Raw genomic sequence first — 12,201 nt, forward strand, 5'->3', positions numbered from 1 at the left:
CATATAAAGGTAGACTGGCGATTGGGTGGGAAGGAAAGAAGGAAGCAGGAAAAGGGGAGAGACTATGGGAACGAATGGAGGAGAGGAAATGATATGCCTCCCACAAGTCCTTTTGGGTTCTCACTTGTTATGATACAAAACTCTTGAGATTTTATACCAAAGGGGGGGGTACTTCTGATTTCAAATTCCAGAGTTTGATAGAATTAAAATGAGGATAAACCCTATACTAAAATCTATCTGAAGGGATCATCAACTACAAGCATGTGTGGCTAGATCATCTTAATGCTTGTTTTCTATAACAAGGCAAATCAAATAAAGCATGAAATTTGAGGTCATCACATCATGTCTATGTTCAAAAACACAACATGCTGCTGCTGTTTTACCTCCAAAACCATCAGATGGAATTATTATCTTGTAATTCATAGCTCTTATACCTTCCAGGGGAAAATTTCTGTCAGAGGAATTAGGCCTTACACTTAAGTAGTAATGTAAAAGGAAGGACTATGTAGTTGGCTAAGTCTTTGTACACATGATTGAGAACTCAATGGCTTCTAGAACTGAAATAGCATTAAAGCTAAACAGTGATTCAGATTAATGAAATATAGCATACATAGGCAATAAAATAACCAAAGAGGCACATGTTTGTACTATGTGGAGTAGTCTTGTTATTGTTGTCGAGTACAGCAGTTATAATCTTGAATCCAGATTCATCAATATTTCTTCTCAGTACTGATATAAATAAGCCTAAGGAAAGGATTCTTTATTCCATCTTTGCATCACTGACATCTATGAAACTGGAAATCATCAGGTTTTTGGAGCCTATCTCCCATTCACTTAGTGGCTCCCCTTCTGGGCAGGCTTTTCCCTTGTCCATGTCCATTGTTTCTTACATTTTGCTAGCCAGGACAATGTCATGAGAACACTACCAAGCTAAGAGGGCATCTTAGCATGCTCTTTTAAAGTCAGGATGGGATATTAAATAATGGAGGAATGTGTAGGGGTTAGAATTTCCATTCCATTTTCAACCACGAGTCATGGAATATGGAACTCTATTTTAATATACCTGGCATCAGTACCAGCCTGTAACTTGTTGTACACAGAATCCATGCTGTGGTGCAACAGACTCATGGAGTGTTCACTTTATGAGTCTGCACTGCAGTCAAAGTTACTGGATCAATGCTTACCTTATCACAGGTGTAGCATCATACCAACAATATTTTGCTAAAGGAATACATGGTATCCTATGAATTTATTTCCCATTTCTTATTCTATCAATCTTGACTGAGGTGTGATTTAAATGTAAAGCAAGTCAAGTAATAAGAACTCATCCATGTAGCACTTCATGCATGACTCTCATATAAGTGGGGTCGCCTCGACTACATAGCATGACAAGGAGACTAAGCAGACATTATGATGCCTTGCCAACGTCCCAGATATAGCAGCTGAAGTAAAATGTTGGACATGTTTTTAACCCAACACAGTAAAATTGTTTTTGCCACTTAACATCACATCTTCTCAGACAAAGAGCTCCTCATAATTATGTTATAGTATCCATTGAATTCCAAGCACACGACAAAAAGACCCATAACATCACAGTCATGTGACAGGAAGAGCAGGAAACAGAGTCTGTGCTAATGAAGAATTTTCTCCACTGCTAAGTGACCTATCCTTGCAGTCTTTCTGCTCTTCTCAGTGTGTAAAGAAAGAAAGGTAAAAGGCATGATTATTCATGTACATGCAAAAAAAATTCTCCAAAACCAGAAATGGAGTGATGGATTGAAGAGTACTTGTCTAACTGAACCTCTTAATATTAAAATCTACTAAACCATCAGTAATGACAGAAATTTGTTAATCATGTTTTTGCCCTATGAGAGTTCCAACAAAAGCAATCTATCACATTTTCATCCCCCTCCTCTAAGGAATCTAGCTATACTAATGTAAGTTGTTCTCCCTCTTCCATTTTATTCCACCATCCCTACAACATGGGTCATGCTAAGAGACAGTGACTAGCCCAAAGTTATCAAGTGAGCTTCAAAACTGAGTGGGGATGTGAACAACACTCTTAACTATGCCATATAGGTTCCCTGGAGCCAACATTCTAAAAAATTGCTCATTCAAGTGGTCAGATCATATGAGCAGCTCAGTGAGAGAACATGAATTCACACAATGTTTATTTTCACAAACAAATCAGCTGTGATCTTACCATCAGCTTGTGTCTCTCATTATTCAATCACCTGAGTATATTGAAAGCAAAAACTCCACCCCACCCCACCCCACCCCACCCCCGGACACTGGCTGATGGGAATATTGCTGGACTCAATCCATATAAAGTTCAAAAGGAAATCTTACCTGGTGTGGTTCCACACCCATTTCTCTTAATGCTGACTGGAAAAACATTTTGGCTGGCTTTCCCACCACTTCAGCTTGAATGTCACAGGCATACTAGGAGACAGGACAAAACTGATTTTACAGTATGGAAAAAAAGTGCCCAACTGGTTTTATAAAGCTTATTCAAAAGTATGGAATTGTTGGCAAGTTAAAAAAAAAGAAGACGCTAACAGTAGGGACGCTGATTGCAGAAAACTGAAAAACCACCTGCAGTTGTTAATGGACATTACATGTCTTAGTCCTTGGAAAGGAATTCTAGAGGGATTTACTAGAGGAATATTCTTCCTGTTCCCTAATACATGCCAGTAAGATCCCCTAGATCTGGGTGGGAAGGCACAGTAACATGCAGGGAATAATGGGAAACATGTTATTCCTTTTTATGTGTTCTGAGGAGACCATGCTACATGCAATTCTCTTGATACATGCGATATATGTAATTGTTATGGGTTATACAGTTAATTATTTTTCTAATGTACTATAGTGCTTTGGTATCAGGATTTTTCTAAATTTATGATATGTTGCTTTAAAGGAACCAACAGTTGGGGGGGGGGGGGTTACTGTAATGTTTTATAGGCTACTTGGAAAAAAACCTAAAAGATATCACAAAATAAACAGTCATCAAGTGTCCAGTAGCTCTCAAAAATCCACTTGAAGTCACAAGCTTATGGGGTCCCTGACTGTATGAAGGTACTATTTTTAGAATATTGTCAAATGAGAAACTAATTATTTTAAGTATGCTTTCAGGCAAAAGTTGTATGCAATATGTGAAAAAGAAGATATTGGATTTTATCCCGCCCTCCACTCCGAAGAGTCTCAGAGTGGCTCACAATCTCCTTTACCTTCCTCCCCCACAACAGACACCCTGTGAGGTGGATGGGGCTGGAGAGGGCTCTCACAGCAGCTGCCCTTTCAAGGACAACCTCTGCCAGAGCTATGGCTGATCCAAGGCCATTCCAGCAGGTGCAAGTGGAGGAGTGGAAAATCAAACCCGTTTCTCCCAGATAAGAGTCCGCACACTTAACCACTACACCAAACTGGCCACAGGAACATCACCGAAAACTGTTGCCCCAAGACCTTGCCTTGAAAAATTACATCAATACACTGGGGTCCCTTTCCCCAATTCTGCATCTTTTGCCAGTGAAGGTAAAGCAGGAAGACTCATATAATTACATTCTATCATGAGAGGGTATAATTTGCACCACAAGAGTTTTGCTAAATTAAGGCCCCAGACATTTCTTAAAGTCATAAAACATGAACACTGTGACACATTTCCTAACGCCTGTGAGGAAGCCCACTGCCTCACACATTTACTTCTTTTAGGACACTATTTGTTTATTTGGACCTATGGCTGCCACTTAAATATCAGACACTGCCCTTTCTGTCAGTCTACTAGAGGAAAACTTACTATGAATGTTAAGTAACACTATTAAGTTAATGAACATGTATACTGTATTAATAGAGATAAATATCTTAAAGAATTACAAGGAATAATACTGAGAATAGGTAGATACAAATCATTCTCAATACATAATACAAACACCATGCAGAGAAGTATGAAAGAGTTTTTTCTGTCCCAAGTGAGTTTGAAGCGTCGACTTCTCATCTGGTTAAGGAATAGCAATAATTCATTCTTTAATGTTATTGTGGCTAAAGTTTTCTTGCATAATTGTACTGACATTCTGAAGAACCAAAATGAGAAGTCTACCTGGGCTAGTTGTCATAGAGACAGACTATGGTCTTCTAGAAATTTTACATCTCTGGGTATGCAGTAGACAAAAGGGCTAACAACCATAATATCTACCCAAAAGAAGTCATGAAGCCTTCTCCATTTTTATTATTTAAAAGATTTTCCTCCCCACAACTTCTTGCTCAATCTCAGGTTTTAAATATTCTAAATGTCTAGGCTATTAGCTTAAGATAATCAAAACCAGACTAAATGATATTACTTTTCACTATACTTAGCTATATATTCTTTCCAAATGAAAAAAACAGTCCTCAAAACTAGAAGAAAACTTCATAAACAATAACACATGTAAACACCTCCCTTCATAAAGCCTGTAGCTATTTTTTTGCTCGAATAGTGTGGGTATGTAATCTGCAGATCAGGGTCATTTAGAGAGATAACAGATATTTCTACAAACTTGAGAGAACCACGAGGTTTGCATAAAAATCTGTAAATTGTTTTTAAAAGAAGGTGAGGGGGTAAATCATAGGTCTTCCATTTGTAATCATGAATTACTAACATTTATCTTTGAAAGATAAAATACCTCTAGTGCCTTCATATATACTCCGACATCAAGTTTCAAGCCATCAGTTTCTTTATAATAGCGTCTGAAAATGAAAAAATTCAAAAAAAATTATATGTCTCTCTTAACTCTTCTTCCTTATTCTTTTCAAAGCTTGCAGTTCAAAGATAAACACAGTTATATTCTCCTAAGCACTTCATAGTCAGGATATTAATGCTTAGGAAAGCACAGTAGTTTGTTACCTCATGAGCTTCCATTCACACACTAAATAAGAACAACTCATTTTGTTATGTAAAGGCAATACAGTTGACACTAAGATGTATAGACAAAACCAAACTATGGCTAAGCAGATGGTATAAAATGTCACAAATAGGATATGCACAAGCTTATAGATGCTGCTATTCTGCTGATATGCAACAGGTGGCATATTGGACTGCCCTGAGCAATGTATGTTTTGCTGCCATCTTGTTTTAGAAACTGGTTTTAATTATATATTTATTGTATTTTATTTATGTTGAGCCCACCATGGGATAGGGTGGGATATTAGTGTAATAAATAAATACATAAAATAAGGTCAACCAGTAAATTTTTTTGCTTCCAAAATGGTGATGATCAGACCAGACACAAGGGCTAATACTACAAGGATTACCAATGTTAGCAGATTTGGAACAGCCCTGATTGAACTGTTTAGGGGCTGCATAGCACTGGAAAACACTCTACCCATAAAGCTTCATATATTGTCCATCCAGTTTCACACACATATAGAGAAAAACAGACTGAAGATAATTCTGTACTTCATGTCTTCAAACTATGCACAGAAGTAATAAGATCTTATTGTAGAAGGCAACCTATTTGGCTACAAACTGAAAATATATGGAGGGATCTAAATATTTTGTTACATATACTTGACCTAATTTGTTTGCTATGTTGATATGTGGTAGAGAACCTGACTTTATATGGCACATTCTATTAGACTGCCCGTTACTTACCCATCACCGCCATCACCTGATCAAACCTCTCCTCTTAACCCCCAACTTGGTAACAAACAAACGGACAGAGTTTTTGTTGGCTGACAAATGTCCCTCAATTACTGAGCAGGTTGTGGAATTTCTGGCCCTAGCAGTGAGTGAAAAAGAAATTAAAAATGGAGTCAGGTAGGGGAATACCTTGCTCCACTTTTCTTAGTTAAGTTTTGTTTGTAACCTTGTATTCTCATGCTGGTTGGGCTTGCAAATTACTGTGGTTTGTACGTCCCATTTTGAAGTTCCTTTGGATCTTGTATTTCATTTCTATCATGCCAATAAAGGTTATGTCTCTCTGTCTGCTATGTTGATAATGTGAGAACTGTCAATTAACTGATAGACCTACCAACTGCGTTTAGCTGATCAGTCACCTTTTAACTGATTGTCCAATTAAATTTAAACATCTCTTCATATTACCAAAAGCTCAATAAAAGTGTCTTCTGTAGCTATCAAAGGTAAAGCACGACTCTTGTTAAAAGAAAAGGCCCATCTTTAATATGGTCATTCCTTTCAGAACATACCAGAACCAAAAAGAGCCTCAACAATGAACAAGTGTGTTACTACCCAGAGATGGACTGGAAAAGCAAAACAGGCCCAGAAAAGATCCATGCCATTCTGTGGTCACACTTCTCCCTGGCCATTTCCCCAAAGGAAGAAGGGCTGGCCAGCGCTGAGGACTGTTGCAGGGCCAGTTTCATCAAGGAGAGGCTCATTCTGCACGGGGCCGGCACAGAGGAGATAGCCCTTATGGAGTGTGGGGCAGCCCCCAGGCCACTGGCTTACAAAGACTTTTGCCAGTAGTCTGAATGGCCAGTCCACCCCTGCTCTCAACCCCACCAATTAAAAGTGATCCCCAATTAGGTGACTCACCAGCCAATTAGAGTTTGGAACTTACCTAAAATTGTACTTTATTCTGCAGCAATAGATGTGTTTCTATTCTCCAGTACTAGAAGACAGGCATGCATACCAGAACAAGGCACTAGGCCTTAATTCCACACTACCTTTATACATCTTTAAAAGAGGTTTTCTTCCCCCATAACGTATGTTGCAGTTCTGATAATGAAACACGCCACTGAATCCAACCAAATATTACTAAGTGGTTTAAGGTTTGCCACAAAGCTGACACAATTCTAATCATGTTTCTTTGGAAGTTTTAATTTTAGGAGGGCCTATGTTCAGACAACCATGCTCAGCAATACAGACTTATAAAGGCCTTTTGTTCTAAGAATTTTCAGTGCCTTCTTCAAGTTCAGGATATTATGAAATACATTTCTCTCTTTTTTAACAAACAGAAAAGCTATCTACTCCAAGTGTTTTCTTTGAAGTATGAATTATAGTCCCCAGACAAAAATCTAGAGAACAGCAACAAAAAAAGATGTGTAGGATGAGCAGTCAAATAAGATTTTATGCTTTATCCTTCTGCCATTTTCGATTATTCAGCACAGCCTCTCTTTAAAATGACCACTTGACCTTTGCTAGAACAGCCATTAACCTTCTATAGTCTAGCGTAAACAGCTTAATTTTCTGACAGTGGCATGACAGAAGAAATTACAAAGCCAATTCCCACTCTCAGCCCAAAACAGATGCTAAATGTAAATCACTCCTTTTTCAAAAGGAGAGCATTCTGCTCCAATAACTCTAGTGCTCTAGATTTCTAGAGAGCAATTAAAACTTTTAGCAGAAATTAATGTGACTTCTCTCAAAGTGAACTGGAAGAAGTGAACACTAGTTACACATGCATGTAACTAGTTACACTAGTTCCCCACACGAGGAACAACAAAATGCATCTCACTGCTACTGCTACTGTTTTAACAAAAGATTGATTTTAATCAAAGCAAAAAAATATCATTTCATTGTAAGGCAGCATTCTAAGAACTTAAAAGCTTAAGTAGTACAGGCTTGTATATATCTTACAAGCTTGATATATCTTTGCAAGGTAGTCTACCTGGCACCACCTAGACCCCCTTCCCTTGTCTCCTGCAGCTACCACTTTGCAGAATAGGCACTCTGAGGAGGAAAGGAAGAGCCAGATTGAACTTTTTTCAGGAGACATTACAAGACCTTCTTGTTTTACAGGACTTTTAACAGAATGTAGACAGCAGGCATACTTCTGGAGTTAGGGTGGTTATCTTGGGTTTTATTATCTATGTTTCAAATGTTGATGTTGATTTGTAACCCACCTTGAGCCATGAGGAAAGGCGGGATATAAATATGTTAATGTTAAAAAACAAACAACCACTGGTCTCACTCAAGCTACCTTGGAGCTTGTTCCCATCTAAAATTAAAGATAGGCAATGTAAACTCAAATGAGATCTCATTTACTTCCACTGAACTGATTTAATCAAAACTCAGACTGAGGCTTCCAGCTATTAGAAAATAAAGTCCCTCGCTGTACCAAGAGTAAAACAAAATGGATGCAATCTAATATGCAAGTGCATTTAAAGCTACAATCAGAAGCACAGTCAGTGGACCTATTGAACTCAGTAGGATTTGTGTGGTAGAAAAGTGCCATCAAATCACAGCTGATTTATGGCAACCCCGTAGGGTTTTCAAGAGATGTTCAGAGGTGGTTTACCATTGCCTGCTTCTGCCACAACTCTGGTATTCCTTGGAAGTCTTCCAGTCAAATGCTAGCCACGGCTGACCCTACTTGGCCTGGGCTACCCAGGTTCACCAGGAGGATCTACTTCCAAGTAAATGTGGTTGGACTCCATATAAGAATGTGTCGTAACCTACTGCTTTGAATGTGTCTTATAGCCCATTCCTAAACATGTTCACTCCTGAGTCCAAAGGAGATAACTTTCTAAAGTATTCCACCTTAATGCGCAAGCCTAGTAGTCATGGGACAAGAGGATGGATCCTGGATTAAAATCTGGCTAAATGAAGCAGAGAGTAGGATTTAAAAAACAGTTGCAGCAATGGAGGGAGGTAAGCAGTGGGGCCCAATGCACATCAGTACTGGGGCCAGTGCTATTTACTTTGTAAAGGATCTAGAACTGCAGGTGGGCAGTGTAGTGGCCTAGTCTGCAGATGACACAAAATTATTCAAGGTGATGAAACCGAGGGCTGACTATGAAGAATTTCAGGGGTCTAATCAATTGTGAATTAAATCAGTTCAAGGATTAATGTTATGATTTACTGTAAATTAATTATAACAAACCAGGATAAGTTTGATAATTCTATATGAAGATATTTTTGAGAGAAGAAAGAAGAAAGAAGCTGAGGAAGAGATGAAGATAAATCTTTTCGTCAAAGTATGCTTATGATAAAAAAAAATAGATTATGTTTATATAGTTATATGACAAAATGCTTTCTTCAATAAAAGATGCTGGGGAGAAGAATTTCAGGGAAGGAAATCTGGTGAGCAAGCAACAATGTGATCAATGAAGTTCAGTGCAGGGAAGTGTAAGGCGATGCAAATTGGAACACAAAATCTCAACTTTTAAGTACTACATGCTATTAGGGTCTGAACGTGCTGAGACTGACTAGGAAAGAGACAATGAGGTCGAAGTGAAGAGCTCAAGGAAAATGTCAACCCAGGGTGCTGCAGCAATGAAAAATGCAAACTCTGTGTTGGGGATTCTCAGGAAAGGGTTTGAAAATAAAATAGCCAACATTACAATGCCCTTATACAGATCTAGGGTGCACCCTCATTCAGAATACTGAATGCAGTTCTTGTATATAAAAAAAAAGACATTGCAGAACTATAAAAAATGCAGAAGAGCCAACCAAGATGATTAAGGGGTTAGAGCATCTTTCCTATGAGGAAAGGCTGAAGTCTCTGGGACTTATTAGTTCATAAAAGAGACAACTAAAGGGAAACATGATAGAGATTTATAAAATTATGCACCAGGTTTAGAAAGTGGACACAGAAAACTTTCGCCTCCTTTCTCCAAAATACTCAAATTCAAGAGTATCCAAAGAAGTTGACAGGCAACCGATTTGGGATAGACAAAAAATCACCTCTTTATTTAACAAGTCATTAAAATGTGGAATTTGCTGCCAGGGGATGTAGTGATGGCCATAGGCACAGACAGCTTTAAAAAGGGGAATTGGGGAATGTTGCTCTTCTTGTTTTTCAATAGGTGGCAAGCCTAGGCTATGACAAATGAATAAATTATTCTAATCCTCAATAGCTGAGTTTGACTACATACTGCAGACCACAAAAGTATTTCTGTTGTTCCTCACACAATACAACTATAGAGGTTTTGTGCTTCCAAATAAAAGAGCTTTTTGCATGGTTTCTCCCATACCTAAATATAGGAAAGATGTGTCAGGGATACAATGATAGATAAATGTATTGACAGGAATAATACATGTATTCTGGCGCCACTCCTGTCACAAGCAAGAAACTAGGGAGAACCTCTACAGGCTGCCACCACTCTGGTATGAGTCTGTCTGGGAGGACCCAGAGCACCCACCCAACCCCTCTGTCTTCCTTCTCAGCAAATATCTTCCTCTATAACAGAAGAGGCATAAGGACCCAGGCAGTATAACAATAAGTTTATTGTAAATGCTCAAGAACAAACAAGTGGGCTTTAATTATTAGTGCAACAGTGAAAAAAGGAAAAACAGTAACAGTAATACAAAGAACATAAAAGCTCTGACACAATTTACTACACATTTCCTCCTTCTGTTTTCAAACCAACTCACTCCTCTTTGGATGAAGGAACCTTCCTGCTGCAGCCTCTCTTCAGCTCAGACTCTTCAGAGAGAACATTTTCCCTTCTCTAGCAAGGCTTTTTAGTCCCTTCCTTCCAGGTCCCATCCCTCTGGTCTCTACTGGGTAAGTTTTTCCTCCAAAATTTCTGCTCATGCAAACAGAGAGACAGAAGGGATCCTGGGAAATGTAGGCCTGGTTGCTACTCTAATACAGGCTTCCCTGGAGCTTGTAGGCAACACTAGGCCTGGGATCATGACAACTTCCCAAAGCCTAATTATTGTATACTCCCAAACACTGAACCCTGCTTCTCTGACAAACAGCCAGGAGATTTTGAGTACACACAAATGCTAGAAAAAACTGCCAAAGTACAGTAAGTGGGGGGACACAGAGAAGCAAGTTATACATGCTGCAGTAGAATGAATTTGTCTGGTGATGTCCCTATGTCACAGAACTATATATTGAATAACTTACCCCTTTCCCAGAGATACTAGAATTGGATTCTCTAGGCCAATGAGAACTCGAAAGGCTTCATTAAGATTTTTGTAAGAGAAGTTGTCTGCTGCATCACCAACCACCACACAGTTGGGGTTTGTTTTATCAATATCAGCAAATTCAGGGATGACATCTGAGGAGGAAAAAATGAACACATTCCAATCCTTTCAAGGAACTGTGTTCCAAATGTGTTTCCTCTGATGAACAAATACAAATGCTATGTAATAATAATTACTGCTGTACATTCTGAATGGCAATCAAACTCCATTGTATTTTGTGAGAGAATTCTAAAATACCAAAGGGGGGGGGGGGAATGCCACATTGCTGTATTGTAACAATCCAGTCCTACAAAAATTTGCACCTTTCTAGACCCATTGACTTCAATGGATGAGGACAGATGTAATTCTATTTAGGATTGCACTGTTAGTTTTACAGAAAAACACACCAGACTACCATGGAAAGGACTTTTTTTCTGCCACAAGTTCCAGGCAACCATTACAGTATCTCACACCTCAATGACTTGCCTGGGAAATTATAGATGTTTGTATACAAATGCTAGAAGTGTTCGAAGTAAAATTGGTGAGTTGGAATGTTTAGTGTTGGGGGAAAACATAGACAACATTTTGTTGGTCAAAAGGTGCTACTAGACATGAATCTCACAGTTCTACCGCAAACCAACATGACCCTTTAAACTATCCTCTAAAACTATCTTCATGTATGTCCCAGTGAATTAGTCTAAATGGCTAAAATAATTCATTTTCTGTGGCATGTCAAAGATTACTAGTCACCACTCAAAAATTACAGATACCACATCAATTCTGCACAATGAGTGGTCTCGCAATCTAACATAAAAATAGCTAACTTAAACACTTGAACAAGAGCTTGTATTCATGCTGTAGTATAATAGCTAGGCTGCAGAACAGTTCTTATGCTTCTGAAAGAGATTTTGAAATCTAATGTACAAACAAAGAACACCTATGAATTTAGGTTCACTCTTCCTGTGCAATGTTCTAGCACAAGGTACTAAACAGCAGGGCTTTTTTTGAGCAGGAACACACAGGAACGCAGTTCCAGCTGACTTGGCATCAGGGGGTGTGGCCTAATGTGCAAATGAGTTACTTTTGGGCTTTCTCTACAAAAAATCCCCGTGTTAAACAATGGTGACATCAGGGGGTCTGGCCTAATATGCAAACGGGTTCCCACTGGGCTTTTTCTATGAAAAAAGCCATGCTAAACAGCCAGGGCCGGCTCTCCTGCTAGGCAAACTAGGCGGCTGCCTAGGGTGCCGAGAGGGTGGGGGCGCAAAATTGGGTTCTCCACCCCCCTCCTGTTGCACCTAGTTTGCTTTTCTCCCCCGCTGCTACTGCTGTCCACCCCTCCATTCCTTTCC

General features: G+C 39.0%; 1 protein-coding gene across 2 annotated transcripts in view; it reads right to left on the bottom strand.

Annotated features, from left to right (window-relative positions):
• Positions 1-12,201, bottom strand: part of LHPP (phospholysine phosphohistidine inorganic pyrophosphate phosphatase) — a 191,447-nt gene that overhangs the window by 148,532 nt on the left and 30,714 nt on the right. The window contains exons 3-5 of one of the 2 annotated variants that reach the window (XM_060241450.1): positions 10,791-10,944; positions 4,656-4,719; positions 2,350-2,442 (exon numbers count right to left, since the gene is read on the bottom strand). In XM_060241450.1, coding sequence (XP_060097433.1) covers positions 2,350-2,442; positions 4,656-4,719; positions 10,791-10,944 — 311 coding nt within the window. The remainder of the gene's footprint in view (positions 1-2,349; positions 2,443-4,655; positions 4,720-10,790; positions 10,945-12,201) is intronic. The other variant, XM_060241451.1, reaches the window with a different exon arrangement.

This window comes from Heteronotia binoei, chromosome 6 (assembly GCF_032191835.1).
Source record: "Heteronotia binoei isolate CCM8104 ecotype False Entrance Well chromosome 6, APGP_CSIRO_Hbin_v1, whole genome shotgun sequence".
Classification (NCBI taxonomy): domain Eukaryota; kingdom Metazoa; phylum Chordata; class Lepidosauria; order Squamata; family Gekkonidae; genus Heteronotia; species Heteronotia binoei.